We start from the raw sequence: 23,547 nt of genomic DNA on the forward strand, positions 1-23,547 counted from the left end.
GACTAGTGACAGATTCCACTAAGTTAAACTATAGGGCACGGTAATAATATCATACAGTATTGTAACTTCATATACACCGACGAAACGCGAGCTTTCCTTCGAATTTCAAATCTCGGGACGTGGTCGAAATCCAAAAGTTAGGGGTGTCTCGAATGTGCCGAATGGATGTCGATGGCCTAGTGTTGAAAATGACTAAGGTGATTGAATTTGGCTGACCGTCATTTACGATCTTTGTCAAAAACTAGTCATTAACTGTCAGAAACTGTCATTTTCAGTCAGTTTGATTTGAAATGAAAATTATATATTGTATAAAACCAGCTTTTGCCAACGATTTCGCCCGCCTGAAATTAAAGTAACAGGTCATTAAGTACTCATTATGATTAGTAGATTCAAAATTATTTTATTATATTTTTTTAAATTAAATCTACTAATCACAAAACAACACGCATTTTTATCCTATTCCATTCAGAAAGTGTTTTGTAAATAAATAAAAAATACAATCACAAAACTAGATAGAAATTCTAAGTAGACAGATGTAATTTTATTAGAATGGGTACTGTAGGTAAGCAGCCCTATCGCATGTTGTCATACCGTGACGTACCGCGGGGGCTGTTGACATTTTTTTCAAAAATATGGCCGAGTTGGAATACTGTATAGATAGTGTTACCGTGTGTGTATAGGGTTAGGTACCTACTTAGAGTAGCACCACTTAACATTAACTTTGACATACATCAAAAATCTGTCAAATTCCATACAAAAACACGGGTTATCGTTAAAGTTACGGTCAAAGTTAGGTGGTGCAACTCCGCCCCGATGTTTGTGGCTTTTGATTTTAACGTTTCTTAAAGTTAAAGCAATATAGTGCAACTCAGCCTTAAATGAATTAATTACCTATCTATGAATAGGAACAAATTAAATCATTACTCTTCTTTCAAACAACTGTTTATTTTCAAATAAAAAATTACATCAAATTAGCCAAAATCAACAGACTAAATACACTTTGGAATAAGCACAAGTTTCTCTCAGCAGCGCCGCTCCGCTTCGCTTTAACCTTTACGTCCTGGCGCTGAGCTTCCACGCTGGTCTTTCTTTCAATTTTATTTTCTTCCTCTTCGAAACCTTTCATGCGTTCGGGATATTTCTCTTTCGGCCATGAGACCTCCTCTGTTTCTTCGCTCGTGATCGACGTTGAAGGTTCACTAGTAGTAGTCGTCGTTGTTGTGACTATAGTAGTAGCAGCTGTGGTAGTAGTAGTATCTACCGTTATTCTCTTTAGAGTCGCAGCTGTCAGTGTAGGCAACTGTGTAGAAACTTCATCATCATCAGTGCTCTCTGAAGAAGTATGAACAGGGATTGTTATTTCTTCGGTCACCGTCGTTACTTCTGCCGAGACTAAGTTCATTACGGCTGGAGTCGTTGGCTCGTCTACGATTGGGTCGTCTTTGTTGATGAGCATGCACATGTTTCCACAGTTCTCTTCGTTGCATTTGTCTTCGATACCGCACGTGATGAAATTGTCCCGAGTAGACAGCAGTTGATAGAGATGTGGTTGCTTGCAGTTATTTTCGATGTAAGTTTGAATTCCAGCAACTTCGTTCTCGCATACCAGAGGGCCCCCGCTGTTTCCCTGTAGATAGAGACATAAAAGAAATTCAGCAGCCATTACTAAAGTATCACTAATTAAAATAATAACTTGGGTAACATAAATCGAATTGTTGAATTTAAAACATGTTAAGAGCGTTNGATTGTATAACTATTGTGACTCTCCTATGTGGGCAGTAAAAGGGTTAAGTTTTATAAGCCTGGCAACCCTAACTTCGTCCTGTACCGTGCTGCGGCGGATTACTCGCCGTCACCCGATATGCTAATTGTGGTCCTACCAGCGCCGCGAATTTGTAACAGATATTATAATAGCTCTCGATAGGTAGCAGTCATAGTCCTGGCTCACTAGTAACATTACACCTAAGACTGAAGTTTATAATCTATGCTGTATTTAAAATTAAATACTAATTTACAAGTTCGAACCAATACAATCTGTCAATATTATAGAAAAAAGCTTTTACAATTTCAAATTCGAGAATGATTCTTGGAATGTCTCTTGACGTGTGTGTGTGTTGTTAACGATTCTGACAGTTTTTCTTGAGATCATCAGTCCATCGAGAAGTTGATTATTCACAGCGAGAGAGCCCTATTCAAAGGTAATCTGACTGACACACTATTTGTAAAGCTGCACCTACCTTGAACAAGTCACGGTAAAAATAGTCCCTCCCTCACCAGTTTTCAGAGGAAAACTATCCTCTTCACTATTTATATTTACTTCATAAAACCCAGATCTGGCCAACATTCTTAATACCTACCATTTTTTCTTACTAACAATGCACCATCTTCACTAAACTTAAATTCCCACCGAAAGTACCCTAAGTAGCGGCATGTACAAATATTCGCTCAATACGGTCTGGAAACTTGTTAATGCTATTAGAGCAGCGGAGGCGTTAAGCCTGCAACCTTACTTAATTGTACTTATTCTTGAAACTTTGCCATACTCACTCCGTCTTGTGCGCATCAGATATTCCTTAAGTAAAACAGTGATTTTAAGAGACGCTTAAAAATAAATCTGTTTATACTATTTCTCGATACATTCGAGTTTTAGCGGAGGGGCTGTCAGGCTCAAAGACCCCTTCTCCAAAATACACTGGTCATCACAAAAATCGACCCACCCGCGACAAGCACTTTCAAACGTATTCATCCCCACTTCCCACCAATATTGGCACCATTTAAAAGCCTAGTTCTAAACTTCATTTCATTAAAGGAAAGGTTTTTACCCCAAAAATGTGTCTGTAGAAGAATTCAGAGTCACTTCTTCAAAAAATAGGTAGTTACGCTTGAGCCAACATTTATGGCTATAAAACTGTTAAGTTGGGATTAATCGCTATCCATCTGTTAAAGAGGACACGTGAGATCATTATTTGGTTTTATAACCATAAAAATTGGTCTAATTGATCCCAGAGGTGAGCCCAAAGTGAGGCCTTTTTTCAAGTCACATTTATTGTGTATCGCGTTTATGTTAATTGTTTATTAAGAAATTAAATGTGTTTTTCTTTAAGGATATTTATTGGGCTTTCAAATATACCAATATTGTTGGGGCACCATGATTGTGTCAGTAGAAACGAGTTTTCCTGTAAAACTGTAGGTGGGTCGATTTTTGTGATGACCAGTCAGACCAGTATATAGATTCTAAAAGGTCTCTAGATTCCTAAATGAGTCAGGGGGGAGTGATCCTTGCTTCAATCTTAACAAAAATCGAGGAAGTTTTACTTAAAATATGTTAAAACATTGCGATGACGTTTAAAAATTTGTTAAACCTAAGATAAAAGTGTTATGGCCAATAAATAGGAGCACTCATACCGCACGCTTCAAGAAAACGTCAAAATGTTTATTTCAGAAAATAAAGCCTTTCCACTTCTTTTTATAGTATTGAAAAATTGTTAAGAATATGTTAAAACTATTAACAAATTCCGAAATCCCTTGCACGTCCCGTTCCAAAGTTATGACGATTATTTAGGATCACTCACACCGCACACGGGCCGTATGAGTGCTCTTCAAAATCATAACTATTTATTAATAAATAGGTACGTTTTATTTCTGTTGGGAAATGTGTGCAAACTGACGAGCGAATTTGTTAAAAAATTATTGTGACAAAACTTAAAAGCTGAAGGAAGAAATTAACCTTTATTCTTTCCTCCAATATGCCGTGTGAGTGATCCTTACTTTTACCTCTATCTGCTCATATGTAGTTCGTTAGTAACAGATTGCACTAAGGCTGCTAAGGCTGAGTTGCACCAGCTAACTAACAGTAACTATAACCAGTGCTTTCGTTGTATGGATTTTGGCAGACTTTTGACGTTTGTTAAAGTTAAAGTAGGATAGTGTAACTCGGCCTTAAATGATTAATTACCCATCTATGAATTGGAACAAATTAAAATAATACTTTTTTTTTTAAAACAACTGTTTATTTTCAAATAAAAAATTACATCAAGCTAGCCAAAATGAACAGACTAAATACACTTTGGAATAAGCACAAGTTTCTCTCAGCAGCGCCGTTCCGCTTCGCTTTAACCTTTACGTCCTGGCGCTGAGCTTCCACGCTGGTCTTTCTTTCAATTTTATTTTCTTCCTCTTCAAAACCTTTCATGCGTTCGGGATATTTCTCTTTAGGCCATGAGACCTCCTCTGTTTCTTCGCTCGTAGTCGACGTTNAAGGATCTATGCTATAGGATATAAATGTTTGTTAAATCGTTTTCACAGTATTTTTATACAAATTTCAGCTTGTAAACTGACGCTTAAGTGGAAATTTACAAAACATGTGTGGACTTATCTTGATAGAATTCTTAAATACTAAACTAATCGCAATATTTTCTCAATTAACTATTTAGACGACGAAATTGCCTAACTATTCATGCCTATAACATATTTGTAATATTACTGGTTAATGATTGTAACGAGTTGAAAAAGTACTGTTTTTGCGCCAAACGGCGTAAACGCTCTTAAAACTTACTTGGCAAAACTCAGGGTCGTAAACTGCATTTTTGTTTTCATCGCTATCATTGGCGCACAGCATGGTTGCCTCAGAGAAGTGCTGGCCACAGTTTTCGATGGAGGCTGGTAGTGGGTCAACGTAGAGTTGCATTAGAAGCTTCTCTTCAGTGGAGTTGCTATATCTTTTCTGGAAAGAAATACAAATTATGTTTCTTTTGATATTTATGAATTAGCAGAATTTTAAGTAAATCCTGACAGCAGGGGACTATTCCCACCACTGCAACTCCTGTGTAGCCAGGATCTACAGCTTAACCGCCAATAAAAACCCATCCAGTGAAGGTGACACAATACCAAAGTACTAAAATACACTTACAGCAAACACTAAGATAAAGCAGGTGCTGCTGACATCGACAGGCTTCGAGCGTATGGTGGCGATGGCCACGGCGGTGGTCACGTTGAAAGGCAACAATGTCTTCAGCAGGCTGATGTCGTCTTGCCACCACTGTGTCGCGCTGTGGTTATGTGGTCGAACGATTTGTATCACCTAAAAGATATAAAAACTTACAGATTTTGTAATTATAATCTTATTTCCACTTGATCTTTGCCAAGCTACTATGTCCACATAACATAAAACAAGCGACGCCCAAATTTAATTACATTTGCAATAAAAAGTAACATAAAATTGAAAATACAATAAACTAATCAAAATCCTAAACTGACCTCTCTTTCTTGCTCATCTTCGTCTTCATTCAAAGTGAAGTTAGTGTCAATGGACACTGTGCCAAGTCTCGCCATCAAAGTCTTGCGGGGGAAGCCGAGTGGGACCCCGTTAACCACCATGGACCCCACGGTAGAGGAAACCAGCCACTCTGGCTTGACTAACACGGCCCCGCGGAGGAACCGCTCGCCTGTTGCTTCTACCACGTTCTCGTCAGGATAGTATAGGAAGGCCTAGGACAATAAACAAAAAATAGCTTAATTATCCTAAATTAATGTATGAAAATAAAAGGAACTTTAACTCTAATAGATCAGACTGCTAAGTAGCATTAGTACCTACTACTTAAGCGTGCGTATGGTGGTGGTTACATAGGCTAAAATAACTTTGAATCAAAGAAACAAAGTTAGTTTGTCGACTACAAAATTCACGAAATATCTGCTTTTCTCGTTCACTCGCAATCGACTAAATATTTTTAACATAGTATGAGCAGTTCAGGACAGTCTTGTCAGCTATAGATTTAAGAAATCTGTCAATGATCTTTCAATGAGGGGAATCCCCAAGCTTCACACACAGATACAGAACTTCTCGTGCACATTATGACGATACGTAGACTTACCATGAAGGGATAAACGCCCCTCTTGATATCATGTTCACCTTCCGACAATGCACCGTCACTCAATAGTAAAACTGAAATACAATGATAGACTCAGAAATATTTTGATAATGCGCAAATTAAATTAGTTTTATTAAATTGTAACTTACCAAAACACAATGCTAAAAGAAGTCTACTTTTCATATTTTCAAGAAAACAACAATAAAATAATTAGAAAATTATCTGAGTGACGTGCTAGTTTACTATCTCTTCTGTCAGGCTAAATTTCAAAAGAAGAATGTCTTAAAAATTTCTTCATATAAACCACATTTTTAAAAGGAGGTGGATGCATAATCGTGCTAACTCTTTGGCAGAAAAAATAAGGAAAGAAGTGCCATCACTCTTTACCTCTCGTAAAAGGTGAATTAGTCGAGTCACGTCCCTTTATTTTTCTCCGCTATCTCTGACAAAGTTGCACTGGTTCGGGCTAAACGCATTAATCAGAATCGCATCCAAGCCGAGACATATTATCCTCAATAAAGCGAAAAGAATGACTTCGCGAATTTTAAACGCGTGTTCCGCCGATAACGACAGGGATAAATCCGGGAAACACCTAATTATTCATGTAAGGGGATCAGAGTTTGTGATAATACGCCCGGAGCGCCGACTTTTGAAAATATGCGAAGTGTATAAAAGTCGTTTATTTTAAATACGGACGGGAACACGATTTGGGCGGGCGGCTGGCCACGAGACTTGCGTCTTTGCTGTTTAAAATCAGATGAATGAATAATATATGGAGTGGACTAAATTTTCTTTCGGTTCGAAGTATTTTGTTGATATAGCGAAGCTAGTGATAAAATATAGTTCAGTTAGTCATCTAGTTAGTATTTAAAATAGATCCAATTGTACAGTAAAATGGGTGCAGTAAAGCAGCCAAACATACTTCTTTTTCTCATATCTCAAAACGGAACTTGATACAATGTTGTTCTACATTGTCTTCTTCATCTCTGATTAGGTGCCTTAAAGCCAGCGTCTGGTTGCAGCCGCATAATGATTACTATGTAACATTTACGATTAGTGTTCAGCACCTCTCGAAAGAACACTAACGTCGTGATAGCCCACAAATGAGAGGAGAGATTGTATCCAAACCGCTGATGCGGCGACGTCAGAACGACTTGCTCAGACAGCTAACCCGGCCAGTTTATTAAGACCCTTCGATTACTCCGCGAACTTCAACAAGACGTACAAAGGTTGGGGTGCCAAAGATCCACAAGCTCTGGCCTTAACATAACGACTCGAATGAACGAGCTACGTGTTTTGGCGGCTTCCCGCAATTGCTTTATACTTCCTATGAGTAGCCTCTACAGCACCACATATTCGATTATGTGGAAATTTTTTAGCTTTCGCCTACTTTTTTACATCCATTTTATGAGTTTATGGACGGGCCATCGAGCCTTTTATGGCTATCGGTTACGGCGCCCGATTTTATTGTTTTGTCAGACAATATAGAGTGACACTGGCTAGGTCGTTGGAAAACAATCAAACGGTATTCATAGGGATATAAAACGCCAGTAGTTAATTTTATGCAGTGCGTAAACGAATGTACAACAGTTCGTATTATTTATAGGAAAACTTTCATAAATGTAAAGCCAACGCAAACAATAAAATGCTGATTTATTTTTACAATATCATTCGTTTCTTTTCGTTATTTTAAACACAAAGATTTAAATGTTACATAAAAACTATTCTATTCTCAAAAAAACGACTTAACCTGTAAATGCTGCATCAACGAGGTTTGCAGGCATCAGCGGGCGGGCCGTAGCAAGTTAACCCGCCAGTGCCCCCGGGGCCTATCGCGCCGGAATGGTAATGGGGCAGCTATGCCATTCAAATTTTATTTTATCGCGCACCTAATATGAACATTGGCTGCTCAGCGCCCGGCCTTTAGATACCGCTGCGGAACTCAGCTGGAATTAGCGACTTGTAATGTCTGATAGCTTTGTTTTGGTTAGTTTTAGATTCTATTCAGTTATTTTATGGGTTTTACTAGCTTTCCGCCCGCGGCTTCGCCCGCGTGGAATTTTGTCTGTCACAGAAAAACTTTATCGCGCGCGTCCCTGTTTCAAAAACCGGGATAAAAACTATCCTATGTTCTTTCCCGGGACTCAAACTATCTCTATGCCAAATTTCATCAAAATCGGTTGCGAGGTTTAAGCGGGAAAGCGTAACAGACAGACAGACAGACAGAGTTACTTTCGCATTTATAATATTAGTTGGGAAGTTGGGATGGTTGTAGCAGTAGTAATCAAAGACTATTTTCAAGAACAGGTTAATTAAATATTTTAAAGATTATGGTATGTACTAATGTTTAGCATTATTTTTTGTATTTCAAATCACAATTAGCTACAAATATCAAAAAATATAGTGCTTATTAGTTTAAACGTGTATTGTATAATACGTAATTTTCTACAAAGTCCTACACTTTCAAGCTTCTCCTGGGCCGCGTCAGTGATATGAATATTAAACGTCCAAAGTATTATAAGATTTACGGCGATTTGAAAGTTGGACTGCGCACTTAAATGAATGTTTAACATTATCTGAGTTTTAGGGAGCTCTTAAACAACTCGCAAAGAAACTTTAATAGAGAGAGTCTCGGGCGATTAATTCCGAGACGTGGAAGGTGGACGGGAATTCTTAATAAGAAGGGGTACGCTCAATCAGATTGCTATTGCAGTTGGATACAACCTACAACGCTATAGATGTGTATGGATACTTACGACCCCTTTGTTCTAGAAAATTACGACTATAATTTATATCAAATAACATTTGAGGGTTAACTAATAATGTCTTTTCAAGGTATTGCTATTGAACAAGAGTAACGTCTGAGAATAAATAAATACTTACGTAACTTAGATTGCGTGTTTATTGTAATCATGCATTGACTAAAAAAATGTTTCAAGAAATATTTTGTTGCCTTCACTTAATTTCAGTCCCTGAAAGTTCGATAAATATTTTTCAATGTGTAACTTATGTTAGTGACATGTACTGGAGAACTTCCGAGCAAGTTTACGCCCGTATTCACAAACATTACTATGAGGTCTCACTGTGCGCGTGGGCGCACAGGGTGACACACGAATTAATCACAGAGCTCTATTCAACGCTGTACGTTCCATTTGCTGCGTCACTTAAAAGCAATAAGTACCTATCATTTGTGAATACGGGCGTTAGTTTCATTTATAATCCTACTAATATTATAATTGCGAAAGTTTGTGTGGATGTCTGGATGTTTATTACTCTTTCACGCAAAAACTAATGAACGGATTTTGATACAACTTTACAGTATTATTATTTATAACCCAGAATAACATATAATTTATGACGATTTGTGACAAACTAAATTTCACGCTGGTGAAGCCGCAGGCAAAAGCTAGTATTAGTATAGATGTCTAAGTACCTACCTTCTTCGTATCTACAAATCTTGAAAGCTTAGGCATTTAATTCGGTCAAGAGATGTAAATTAAAACTTTGTAATTAAACCCTCCAATGCATGCAGTGCCATAATTTTGAGTAAGAGGTTTTGGTCGACTGAATTTCCACGTGTCCAAAGCAGTATAAAGGTGTAAAGTTAACAAGTCCCCGAACTGATTGGCGCGTCGGACGCGTCGAATCGTCATTTCGCGCTGCCCTCCCATTGTGATGCACTTNGGCATGCAGGTACCTTAGTAAATTTAAAGCTTAGTTACAACAGGATATTGCAAAATTCTCACGGGAACGGGAGTTAGCGGGAAAAAACATTTGTATGAAAAAATCTAAACCGCGTAAGTTAGACGCTTAAAATTTGGCATGCAGGTACCTTAGTAAACGTAAAGCTTAGTTGCAACAGGATATTGCAAAATTCCCACGGGAACTGGAATTAGCGGGAAATTCCTTTTGTATGACTGACTCACTGACATACCCACGCACAGCCTAAACGGCTAAACGTAGGCACTTGAAATTTATAAGGGACGTAGCTTAGGTACCGTAGAGGTGCACTAAGAAAGGAATTCCCGAAATTCTCACAGGAACAGGAATTACCGGGAAAATCCTTTTGTATGAAAAATCTAAACCGCTTAAGTTAGACGCTTGAAATTTGACATGCAAGTCTCTTAGTAAACTTAAAGCTTAGTTACAACAGGATATTGCGAAATTCCAACGGGAACGGGAGTTAGCGGGAAAAAACATTTGTATGAAAAAATCTAAACCGCGTAAGATAGACGAAGGGGGTAAAACGGGATCCACGCGTACGAAGTCGCGGGCGGCCGCTAGTTTATAATATTAGTATAGATGTCTAAGTACCTCTACTTCGTATCTACAAATCTTGAAATCTTAGGCATTTATTTCGGTCAAGAGATGTAAATTAAAACCTTATAATTAACCCCTCCAATACATGCAGTGCCATAATTTTGAGTAAGAGGTTTTGGTCGACTGAATTACCACGTGTCCGAAGCAGTATAAGAGTAGGCGCACACCGTTGATTTTTAGTTGGCCGATAGTTGTGCCCGATTTCAAATTGTATGAAGAATCGGCCAAATCGAATCGGCGTAATGTGCGCACTCCCATACATGCCCATACTGATCAACTGCCCGACTAAACTATCGGCCGACGAAAAATCAACGGTGTGCGCCTACTCTAAAGGTGTAAAGTTAACAAGTCCCCGAACTGTGCGCTTACCATGAGTTTACGTTAGGTGTGCTCGCTAGCGACTGCGTAAAAAAATGACATTAATTGTATGACATATTGTGCAGCGCCCCTAGTGGCTACTTTCAAGAAACAAAATCTTCATAGAGATTATTGACGTACTCGCTAGCGAGCACACCTAACGTAAACTCATGGTAGGTACTCTGATTGGCGCGCCGGACGCGTCGAATCGTCATTTCGCGCTGGCCCTCCCATTGTGATGCACTTTATTGAATTTGATTTACTTACGTGCCAATTTTTGGAGGCTTCGGTTTTTATTTACTGACCTCGACGCCGTTGTAAACTTAATTGAATCCGCTAACAAAAGGCATCGAATGAAAAGAGCGTCCAGTGGTGTGCAATGCAGATTATAATAGGGTTTTCCGAATTTGCATCAGGCTTTCAGTACTGGATATTCGATATTCGCACGGTGGTTGAACTATTGTTTTTATAACAATGCCAACGGTAAATGAATCCGATTTATTATTGGCTGAACCATATCCGATTTCACAATAATAATTAATTTATTTTGAGGTATTAGCATTACTACTCAACTGATAGGAATTTAGATCTCGTTATTAATTTAGAATTACTAATACAGGTCTTTCTACATAGCCATAGTCTGGATACATAGACTTTAACAATAGGTGTGATTGCGGTCAAATACCTGCCTTGTTATGCATAGAAAAAAAAATTACTAAAGACTAATTTAATTCTTTTAGGCTTTACTCAAATTGTAATATCAAAACTGTGTTAGCTTTCCCTCAAATTTGAGTAATAAAAGCGAATTATACTGAGAAAGACCGTAATCTTAGTTAATTATCTGAAATTCAGTCGTATTTAACGTCGTTTCTAAACGAGTTTTCACAATTGGAGCGGAGTCAAAAGGGCCTTCTAAAGGAATCGCAAACACAATTAGAGGCAAGTTCTTGTTTGTCGAAATTGTCAGGGAAAGAGTGTTCGTGACACGTCGCACCGCACGCAGTCGGTAGTAACTGATCACCGGGAAGATCTCATAGGTGGTCAGTGAGGTCTAAATATCAAATGACATACAATTAACTAATTTGTACATACTTAAGTAAATAAAACAACTGATGCTTCTCGGTTTTTACCACAGAATAATATTAAGTACTTTTACTTATAGTAGAGTAGACTAAACGACAAGAAGTAGCAAAAAAAGTTATGTGAACTATTATAAAAATCTGAATATTATTTATTTTTGTGTCTCGGGAGTTAATTATTTATTTTTGGCGAGGCACATATTGTCAGATGGCAGTTGGGTTTATGTTTTCTCATTTTTTAAAATGATCCTAAAAATTTATAAAAGGTATAATTTATTGCTACATGCAATAAAAAAAAATATTGCTGATTCTTTTTTTTTAAGTAACCTAAAATATTTTCTTTAAAAAGCCAATCTCAAAGTTCAGTTACGCGGCATGCGAGCTTAGTTGCGGCCGCTAAGCTCGTTATTATGATTGTGCCCTATAGAGAGATACAGAATCAAATCAGCCGGAACAATGCCGCAATTAAAGAGGGGGATGTCTTGAGACCGTCGCGACGGGCGCTGAAGCGGGCTCAAATTTTATAAAAAATAAAAAAATTAACCGTGACAACTGAAAATGTACATAAAAAAATTGTTTATGTGTAAAAAACACAATTGAATGATTTTTAGTTTGTCTCTTTCGATGAAATGCACAAAATATTTTATTTTCTTTGCAGTGAAGGTGGAAGGAAAACTTTTGAAAAAGTTTTCCTTTCACTTTAATTTAGCTAGCAGTTTTTTTCGGCTAGCAGAATATTCTTGCTTTAGAGGAGATTTCAAAAAGAAATCATTATCAAAAAACAATCTACAATTGGAAAATCCCGAAAACAAAGCTAAGCAAAGTAGAAATTGTTTCTGTGAGTAATTTTCCATCCCATTTTATTTACAAACCCTAAAGGACATTTCACCCTTCCGCGATACATAATTGATGGATTCTTGCAATTGTACGAAATTCGTAAATCTCACCAACTCCAAGTCGTCGTTCTATGCAAATCCTCGGTGAATAGTCTGTTTACTTCTTCTCTTTTGTTTCACCGTAACGAGCAGAAAAAGGGCCCATTCAGAGCATCCGAACCTAATTACCTCCCCCACAAAGAGGGTTTTTAATTAACGATATTATGTCAAATAACTCGCTTGAACCGTCTTGTTCTCGCGGATTGAGTTGCGAATTTTTGTTTTATTGAATTTTGGTAATTTTGAAAGACTGGGTTTGTAAAAACGATTAAATATAGACTGAATTGTGAAGTTGGGGAACGCTTAGATGTTCGTTTGTTATTATTTTCTAATGTTTCTAAGTAAGCTTTATTTATTCATTGTTTACGTTATTAATTCGTAAGAAGACAGGTAATTAGCACGCTTTGTTTCTTAATTAATTATTGAATGAACAAACAATACCCACCTGAGATAGTATGCTTTCTTCAGAATCGACTAATTAGTGGTTAATGAAATCGCAGACTTTAAATGAAATAAAGTTTTTTTTTAGGTTCTAAGCTTAGGTTCTAAGTGATCAAATACAATTTTAAGCTATTAAGATCATAATATTTTATTATGGGTCGATTTTTAATCGTGAGGTTCACGAATCACAGGTCACTTCAGGAATCTGCAGAATAACTTTTCGTTTATTACAGAATCTAAATATCTAGCCATACTGTGATGTTTGGCCTAAACTTCTACCTAAATGTCCACTTTAATTAGCGCCACCTAATCATTTAGAGCCTAATTAAAATCCTACACAACAACCAACCAGTAATCACCGATAACGCCCGGCTAATAGGAAGATCGTATTAGTTCGGAGTGAAGGGTAGGCTAATTGCGTTAATCCAATTAATAGTAGCCAATTGCAGTGACTAATGCATTGTTAGCAATGACAGATCGCACGCGCTGACGGTGACGCGACGCTAGCGCTCTGACGGACGCATCCATCAAATATGCGCAGCCTGAACAGAAAAGCCAATTCAGTTTAGGGTGACAAACAAAAGTGCTATGTACAGTCGCGGAATGAAAAGGTTCGTCACCTTAGTGTCGGTTTTCGCTTGTACTAGGTACTGTAAGAGTCAAACCTGCCAACATTACAGTGCAAGAAACAGTGCTGCTAACATTTAAATAAATATGACGTTTGCTAACGAATAAGGTTTTGCTTGTTTATTTTTCTATCCCATCAGTGCAATGTTACAAAATGTAGTTTTTTTTTATAGAAATAATACTGGCAGGTTGAACCAACTAGAAGGTTTTAGTTTATCAATCATAATAATCTTCTTGACAAGATAAATCGTCAAACAACTTCGATCTGAATAATTTTGAACTTTACTAGGGAACAGTTAAAGATTATTTTCTCTAACTCGAGATTATTCTGTAACATAGTTTCAAAGGGTAATTATGTGCTCGCGATTCGTTGAAGGAATCAATTTGAAAACTGACGAACCTTTTCATTCCGTGACTGTACTTTTGAAGCCTCATAAAAAAAAACAAATAAAATCTTTTTTAAAGAAAAACTACTTCGCGGAAAATGATTTTATTATTTTATTTACAGTCTGGTACTGCAGTTTGTACAAATTATTGTAAAAAAAAGATTTTTGAAGGAAAAAAATTTCATATCTACGAGCATGTACCTAGGATAGTTAACGCACTCAATCCAATAATATATTTACTTGCCGTCCTATCGCCTTATTACGCAGCAAATCTCCTCTTTTAGTGGTAGGGCACTGCAATTATTATTCCTGTACCAATAGCCAGGATCTTACATGCCGATGATAAAAAAAAATAGATAAGTATTGTAATTAGAAATAACGTAGCTATAATAAAATTGTCCAAAGGCTAAAAAGTCATTGTCCATCCAGACAATCCAGTTAGGCAGTTCCAAATCAAAAAGCTGTGCAACAATAGCCGGACCGACAAGTCTGCTATCTAAACTCCCCGCGTCCATTCCTAATTCCTGCAGATGGGTGTAGAGCATTCCCGGGATTAGCTACATTTGAATGCGGGGCCGACGCGTCTCCGCACTAATTGAGTTAATATTTGGTTATCGGGCCCGCGCACTCGGCCCCAAGACTAATCCGCGCAAATTAATGACACGAATTTATCATTATTAATGCCTATATGATCCCGCACCTGGTTTTATGGTAGGATGGGGTTATGGCGGCTAGCAATGTGCGGTTGCAATCTGAAGGATATGGATTACAGAATACCTACATATTACGTTTCATTTTAAGGGCATCTATCTCATGATTTACTTATATTAAAACACTAGCTGTGCCCGCGACTTCGTACGCGTGAAAACCCGGTTTCGCAACATTTTTCATTGTTCATCGTTACGTGATGTTGTTGTTATAGCCTTCCTCGATAAATGGGCTATCTAACACTGAAATATTTTTTAAAATCGGACCAGTAGTTCCGGAGATTAGCGCGTTCAAGTAAACAAACAAACAAACAAACAAACAAACAAACAAACTCTTCAGCTTTATAATATTAGTATAGATGCGAGACAACTGGTTTTCAAGAAAATTTTAATCATTTACTAATTTTAATTGATGCCAACTATGCAATTTATCAAGCATCATCTTGCCCCAACGTAAGAGTGGTTATTTTTAAAATCAATGTTAACTACCAAGTAATGTCGTATTGTTTTCAGCCGCCTATTAACCATTCACGCGACGGCATACATTCGCAACGTTCAGAAGTGGGCAGTTAATTAAATAAAAACCATTTGCACTCCGGTATAATGCACGCGCAACACTGATGGCGTGATTGGGACCCGTATTTCCTGACGGTTAATACTATAAATACGTACCCACACAATCTTAAGGGCACGGCCTCATGGAAACGTTGAATTCTTGTTGTTTTATTTAAAATTATAATTGATAATTGGACTGTTTTAAAAGTATTATTACGCTAGTGTTAGCTGTTATAATAACTCTGTATGTACTTATAAATGAGTAACAACATGCACATTATTCAGATGATACCGCTGAAAACTCTTGTATGCTCAATATTCTAAAAACAATGAAACCCTATTGTCGTGAAAACCCATTAGTCATCCACAAACAAGTTCTGCGAATTTAAAATTGCATCGTTAAGAAAAAGAAAACTAAACCCTGTGTTTGCAGATGTGTGTTTATCAGGCGAGCGCTCGCAGCCGGTCAATTGGACCGGCCATTCGTTTCGACAGTTTTACGGCAACGCCGCGCCGTTTATTCGCGCGTTCCGCCCGTGTAATGCCTTTATGACAGTTTTTTATGGGGGCACTAGTTCATATTTTGGCAGGGTTAAGGGATTAAAAGATTGAGATTAATGAAAACGAATATACTGGTCGCGAACGATCTAGTTTTATTGGCAAGTTAGCTGCAATACTGGTGCTAGGTTTTTGGCTATAAAAGTTCCAAACACACGGAATATTACGACAAGATTTTGTTGGTTTAGAAAATAGACAAATACCTACCGCAAATTGTGCAAATACTCTCATAATAACTTGAGCTGTCTTGTTTTAAAGACAAAAAGTACAGGGTCCACAAGTTCAAAATGCACCATAGTATCTTAGCTAATCAAAACGCGACATTCGAGTAGTGTGTTTAGACAGATAACTCGTTTGGTGCATGGGATAAGACCGCTATGCATGGCAAACAGCCGGTAACGAGCGATCAATGCGCAATCACGGCGCTAATCACCGATCGACGTCCGTCACAAGTGACGCACGCGGAGTTCGTGACGCAATGTGACGCTTATGACGCGTTTAATTAATCCGTGCGGTCAATGTGACCAAAGCGCGCGAGGGTTAACTTTGAAGATATGAATCCCATGTTTCAGTTGTTGTGTAAAAGTGGCATTTCAAATACTGTTAAGTTAAAATATACCTTCTTGGTTTTGAAATAACAGTTTTTTAAAAGAATAATTAATAAGTATTTTGTTGTGCACAAGGTTTAGCTGCGTAAACTTAGTTATAGAAACGCTGTTTTTTGGTAGTATAATAATAACATACCTACTATTTTATTTACACTATTTCTAGGCAATGTTTTCGCGAAGCTCAGACAGCAAGCATTATGATTACTTATTCCGCAGCGAAAAAGGGTTATTTTTCAGTTATCTATCCCACCGGCGAGCCGTCACGGCAATTATTTAGGCGCACGTCGGTTGGCAGCAGGGCTATTCCTAAACGCTGTTTACGTGGTTTCGGGTCTATCTGTCACCGTCGCTTATGTTGGCATCTTCCTTTGCGTGAGAGGGATGGCAACATTCGAAACTTCGGATAACGTTTTTCAGAGTAACCCGGTGATTAACGGCAGAACTCGCCGGTCCGACACTGATCCGGCGCGGCGACGGGACGGCGAGAATATCTGGCCCTGCAATTTAAAATCAAATTGACATTGGCTGTAAAATATCCAGTTATTCAAGGGTGGAAGGAATATACGCGATCTGACGTGAGCCTGTTAAAATTTACCGGGGCTCTATGCGTTGGTGATATGGTAATTATATGTAGAGTCGGATTCCCTTGATTCTAATATCTTGCGTTGATTTAAAGTAATTTTTATTTATGTAAATAACAGAATTATCAAAATTAGGTACTAACTTTAAGAACGCCTGAAATATCAAATCAGTACTAAGTAAAAAAAAGGTTTTTGAAAAATCTTCTGAAAAGAATGTTTTTTTGACTGTAAAGAGTTTCTCGGAAGAATATTTTTCTGTAATAAAAGGAAAAACTTTACTGTGATGGTACCTAGTCTGAGATACTAGAGGATACTTACGTTCAACCAAAAATATTTTGCTATATTAATTTATTTTACATAGGTAGGTACCTGAAAAATTAAATATTGAATCAAAAGCATACAATTAAGTTCCATTTAGAGGAAGGGATTATTCTCTAGTCGTATATCTCACGCCAGCAGTGCTACGCGTCGGTGATCTTTATTGTATTGTGTGTGCATTTAATGAGCTTTAAATTAACTGTTTGGTGTTATTATAATTTTTTAACGTTTTAGCAGTAAATACATAGACACTGAATAATTTAAGTAAATAAATAAGAAAACAAAATATTTTTCTCATAATAGCTACGCTTAATTTTTTAGGCTGGGTTGCACCATCTTTCCTTAACTTTGACAAACGTCAAAATTCTGTAAAATCCATACAAAAACACCGGTTATCGTTAAAGTTACGGTTAAAGTTAGGAGCCAGCGGTGGTACTCAGCCTTAATGTAGCTCCGCAACGTTACACGCGCATCTAATAACCAAGCAATGCCTAATTTCAATTCCAAATCGGTTAAGCGCATATTGGCAAAATCCACAAACGTAGACCCCGCATAACGCGGTCCTGCATCGGTTATCGGGATCGCGGGCGAACTGTGACGTCATTATGCACGCCGCGCTACTCACACTGATTTGTCACCTGTCTAAATACAAATGGTTACCAATAACACTTTAGTTACTGTTTGGAAACTTGCACGTTTTACTATCTGTGATTTGTGGCCAATGGGTCGTGGCTCGGGGCTGTCAGAGTAGCAGATTCAATCTTGCTCAAGATGTCGCCTATGCCGAAAATACTTGATGCAAAGACTTAACAAAATTGACGTCACATAGTGTGAAGTCACGTGCTTTGGTCCTGCATAGACTGCAAAAAACATCAGTCTCTCCTCATCAAGAAAATACTACTAACCTACTGCGTGCTTAGTCCTCATCTATCAGCGATCGCGGGTTAACTGTGCGTCAATCAAAACGTGACGTCATTAAGCAATATTTGATCTGATTTTATGGTAAGATCACAAGCCTGGTAGACTTTAAACTTATACTTTTAAATTAATTCTCAATTTATTGAAAATTTGAATTCTCAATGCATTAATTAGATTTCCATAGAAATTCACTGATCTCTGCAGCCTTTTTAATGAAAAACTGAATTTCATGCAGGAGAATCCACTGACAAAAGCTAGTCTTCAATATTTAAAAAGTTTAACCATACCATATCACCAAACACGAAACCAGCAAGATCAATACATCCCGCATAACTCCATCCTGCATCTGTTATCAGCGATCACGGGCTAATTGTGCGTTAAGCAGCCGCTAATCACGGCGCGTGACGTCATTATGCATGGCCTACTTGATCGGGTATCACCTGTCTAAACACCGATGGAGCGAAGTTAGTGGTTGGCTGTCTATTGGATTTTGGATAGGCGGTTTTTCAGTGCTCCCAGTGCGGTAGGTGATTTCAATTTGGGCTTTTTTCAGTTGGTAGATTAAATTGCTTTATTATTCTCCACTCTCTCTTTACTACAGCTGAAAAAATTGATGAAAAGCAGATGGTACGGTAGGCTATGACTATTGGCTAGTGCCAACATGTTGTTTAGATTTATACCTACTTAGCACACAACACTGTTGCTGCATGAAAAATTATGAAGTCTTCATCTACAAAGTAGGTACCTACGTATTTAGTTTCTATAGTGTATTAGTCAAATATAAAATACTTATATTTATTTGGTGAGTAATTGAGCCCTTAAAACTTACATTTTTGCCAATTAGTCGTATGGCTGAGTTGCACCATCTTACTTTAACTTCAACAAACGTCAGAAATCTGCCAAATTCCATACAAAAACACCAGTTAATGTTACTAGTTACGGTCAAAGTACTCGTGAGTTGGTGCAACTCAGCCTAAGCATTTAACTATTTTGTTCGAGCGTCATTGTTAACACCACGTTACCAATCCATGACATAATAGTCCAGTCAATATAAAGCATTGTAGATGGAAATCCGTGGAACACAATTTCTGACTTCGGGACTTTATTTAGACCAGTTAGGAGGTGAACATAGCAAAAGACCCCGCCCTTAGCCCTTGAGCCGGCGGGGAGGGGGGGTGAGGGGGGTTTAAAGGTACCTCTTTTCGGTTTTTGCTTAATCCTCGGAAACTATGCGTCCTAGTGACATGACTACTATGAACCAAAAAAAGCTTATTCAATTTGCTACAGGTGAGATAGTCAAGTTTTTCTATATCTTGTATAGTTTTCGCGGCATCTGCTCTCTTCTTTCTTCTTCTTCTTTTCAGCCAAATGACGTCCACTGCTGGACAAAGGCCTCTCCCAAGGTTTTCCACAATGAACGGTCCTGCGCTGCCCGCATCCAGGCTCTTCCCGCGACCTTTACCAGATCGTCGGTCCACCTAGTAGGAGGCCTGCCCACCGGCATCTGCTCTAGAAGGTCTGTAATATTGTTTTACATGTTCCCATCAGGAGAAAATCGACTAAATCAACATTGAGCAAACATTCTAGACATGACTTGACTATCTCACCTGTAGCAAATTGAATAAGCTTTTTTTGGTACATAGTAGTCATGTCACTAGAACGCCTAATTCCCGAGGATTAAGCAAAAAAACGAAAAGTGGTACATTTAAACCCCCTTCTCCCCGCCGGCTCAAGGGATAAGGGTGGGGACTTTTGCTATGTTCACCTCCTAACTAGTCTAAATAAAGTCCCGAGGTCAGAAATTGTGTTCCACGGATTTCTCTCTACACCGTCGTTAAAGCATTCATTGACTGGACTATAAATATTTAAAAAATAATGAACTTAATTATTAATTTGATTTGTCATTTGAGGCTTTCATGTAATGAAATGAACATCAGATACGTAGTTAGCGTAAAGCAGGACGGGTAAATCAATCAATCAGCGCTCATTAGCTTAATCGCTGTGACGGTAATGGACGCCGTTACATGCATTGCTGCTCGCTTGCCGTGACAGCGCCATCTAGTATTATGGGCATGTTTAATTACCATCAAACAATATCGCGCTTCAAGTTTCAGCAGATAGGACGTAGGGTGTTGGCTAATTCGTTACTGTGAAGAAAACTGTTGTTATTCTTGTGTGATTATACAATCATGATAATTGATAGTAATTAAACAGTAAAAGTGCTTTTTGAAAGCCTATTTTAAAAAATATATTTTATGAGTTTTATGAGTTTGTTTTAGTTTTCATTATCATGATCATTCTAGGGGGCATTTTAGAGTCTTAAGTATGACGGAAAACTTTAACACAGTAGGATTTTAGTGCCTCTCTTCAAACTTTAACTTTTATTTTAATGATGAAATACTCTGTAGTCTCCCATGGTACGTAGGAGGCCGTTACATGCTTTACTTACTGGTCATTGCATGGCCATGTTTAATTTCTATGTATCAAACAATATCGCGTTTCGGCAAATAGGATGCGGCTATAGGGCGCGATAGGTAATCGTTACTTGGAAAAAACTCTTTATTTATTATGTGATAGAATGTCATTGTTATGACCATCTAAACGGCTATTTTAAAGCTCAAAAACGTTTTGGATTTTTGGTTTTAAGTATACTCTTCCTTTTCTTAGAACCTGAAGAGCCGTAGTATTTTTCAGTATCTAATAGTGAATATCTCATTGATATGGAACATCTACCACCAAGTGAAACCTATAAAAGAAAATGAAAAATCGAGCTTTTTTTACGGACCATGCACTTAAAAAATAATAGGGGAGAGTTCGGTATAACGTAAGTGCGCCTATTAACGACCCCCCAAAATTTGTATCCTATTACCGCCCTATTTTTCTTTCTTTCATAAAAGACATAATAACAGGTTCCAGAAAACACGTTACTTAAAAAATATCTAGATATTTTTATTGACTATCAAAACGATTAAAGTTAGTGTTCGTAAATAACCAGTAAACGGAGTTATTTCACATTAAATGGGACGCGCCCGCAACGGACGCACTTTTCATACTGACGCGCTCCCAGCTACTTAAGGTNTACATACATACATACATACATACATACATACATACATACATACATAGCCTGTCAAAATCATAACCCTCCTTTGGCTTTGCCGTAGTCGGGTAAAAATAATATTAGTAACTATGTATGTTCTAATACGAGCTTGCCATAGCCATAACAATGTTTCATTTGCAATATTTATTATGCTGAATGAATATGTAAAGAAATGAAAAGGTGTTCTAAATATTGATAGCGACACTTGCGGCAATACACATTATCTTTTATTTTAGTTAATATCAGCCTTACACCAGCCTTTTCGTTCCAAATTACAAAAAAGTTTTATTATGCCAGAATGCCTAAGCAATTAAATTAACTGAGAACAGCAATAAGTCCCAGATTCAGAAATCCTGCTTTAAATAATCACCCTCATTAAATTATGTTCCAACAAGCACAAAAAGAACAATTCAAATTTTAATATCCGCTCGCCGGGTCAGGTATTGACTGGCCGTGCAATCACGACGATGAAAATGCTAATACAGCAACATTTAATTAGCAAACAGTGCCCTCATTATGAAATTAGCGCTGCACTTGCCCGTTATTTCTGTATTGGTAGTTCGTTCGATGCCTCCAGCACTATTCGGTGGGGTGTGGTGTATTTATTTAGGGGGATGAATGATAAAGTAGGCTTTCATATGAGCCACTTTTTATGTTTGGTTAACATAATTCATGGACTGTAATGAGCAGAGTTTTTGGTTTTTTATGAGCACACAGGTGATGGTAGAATTGTTATGACCGTATCTTCTAGATTGATTACAGACACTAGAGAAGAAAGAATTGGTCGGGAAATTCATAACAGACTATTTGTTCTATATTTATATTATATCTTTTGTAACTTTTAATATCGCGATTTTAAATGTCTTTGATACCAACGGCGTTTAAATACATAACATTAAGGTACTTAATATAAATAATAAATAAACTTTGATATAGGGTTTCTCATTACTACTTGATCATTATTCATGTCCACGGCTGTCTCTAATTATCGCTATTAGAATCTAATAATTTACGCATTAGTGACATCTTATCAGCATATTGCACGATGCACACCAATTACGCTGACTGTTAATGTCGCTAGTGATGACTACCAACATTGGATTGCAATTAATTAAGTCCTAATAACAGATATACAGGTAAGAATGTTTCTACTTCATTGGTCATGAAAAAAATTTCTATCAAAGCGTTGTCTGTATCTCTACAAGTCTCCTTTTTGCAAAGAGTTACGTAACAGTTAAGTACAGTTAGGAATAATTAAGGCGGAGTTGCACCATCTTACTTTAACTTTGACAAACGTCAGAAATCAGTCAAACTCCAAACAAAAAACACCGGTTATTGTTATAGTTACGGTTAAAGTAAGTTCAACTCAGCCTAAGTCTTGAAATTCAGAACATCTCCATGCTACAGTTCATAGTACACTAAAGTTAGCTATGCATGCTNGAAATTCACTGATCTCTGAAGCCTTTTTAATGAAAAACTAAATTTCATGCAGGAGAAACCACTGACAAAAGCTAGTCTTCAATATTACAAAAGTTTTACCATACCATATCACCAAACACGAAACCAGCGAGATCAATACATCCCGCATAACTCCATCCTGCATCTGTTATCAGCGATCACGGGCTAATTGTGCGTTAAGCAGCCGCTAATCACGGCGCGTGACGTCATTATGCATGGCCTACTTGATCGGGTATCACCTGTCTAAACACCGATGGATAAGTTAGTGGTTGGCTGTCTATTGGATTTTAGGTAGGCGGTTTTCTAGTGCCAGCGCCCAGTGTGGTAGGCGATTTCAACTTGAGCTTTTTTCAGTTGGTAAATTTGACTCTCTCTTTACTACAGCTGAAAAAATTTATAAAAATAGACGGTACGGTAGGCTATGACTATTGGCTAGTGCCAACATGTTATTTAGATTTATACTTTAGCACACAACACTAACTGTTTCTGCATGAAAAATTATGAAGTCTTCTCATCTACATAAAAGTAGGTACTTATTTAGTTTCTATAGACTATTAGTCAAATATAAAATACTTAATATTAATTTGGTGAGTAATTGATCCCTTAAAGCTTAAATTTTTGCCAATTAGTCGTATGACTGAGTTGCACCATTTTACTTTAACTTTAACAAACGTCAGAAATCTGTCAAACTCCATACAAAAAACACCAGTTAATGTTACTAGTTACGGTCAA

The 23,547-nt window shown here is 37.6% G+C and overlaps 1 protein-coding gene across 1 annotated transcript; it reads right to left on the reverse strand.

The window, feature by feature from the left end:
* Positions 1-961: 961 nt before the first annotated feature.
* LOC114360340 (uncharacterized) lies at positions 962-6,113 on the reverse strand. Its single transcript, XM_028315025.1, has 6 exons — positions 6,017-6,113; positions 5,871-5,941; positions 5,257-5,487; positions 4,910-5,080; positions 4,556-4,723; positions 962-1,627 (listed from the first exon to the last, which is right to left on the reverse strand). Exons 1-6 carry the CDS (start codon positions 6,048-6,050, stop codon positions 962-964), a joined length of 1,341 nt encoding a protein of 446 aa, XP_028170826.1. The 5' UTR covers positions 6,051-6,113.
* Between the last annotated feature and the right edge of the window lie 17,434 nt (positions 6,114-23,547).

The sequence above is a fragment of the Ostrinia furnacalis genome, unplaced genomic scaffold (genome assembly GCF_004193835.3).
Source record: "Ostrinia furnacalis isolate ACB-3 unplaced genomic scaffold, ASM419383v2 OfSCF4952, whole genome shotgun sequence".
Classification (NCBI taxonomy): Eukaryota; Metazoa; Arthropoda; class Insecta; order Lepidoptera; family Crambidae; genus Ostrinia; species Ostrinia furnacalis.

Excerpts from the sequence above, each read along its gene's own strand:
- LOC114360340 (XM_028315025.1), bottom strand. The coding sequence starts at position 6,050 with ATGAAAAGTAGACTTCTTTTAGCATTGTGTTTTG. Across the intron at positions 4,724-4,909 it reads GCTTTATCTTAGTGTTTGCT|AAAAGATATAGCAACTCCAC; the intron begins GTAAGTGTATTT and ends ATTTCTTTCCAG. Across the intron at positions 1,628-4,555 it reads ACGACCCTGAGTTTTGCCAA|GGAAACAGCGGGGGCCCTCT; the intron begins GTAAGTTTTAAG and ends CTCTATCTACAG.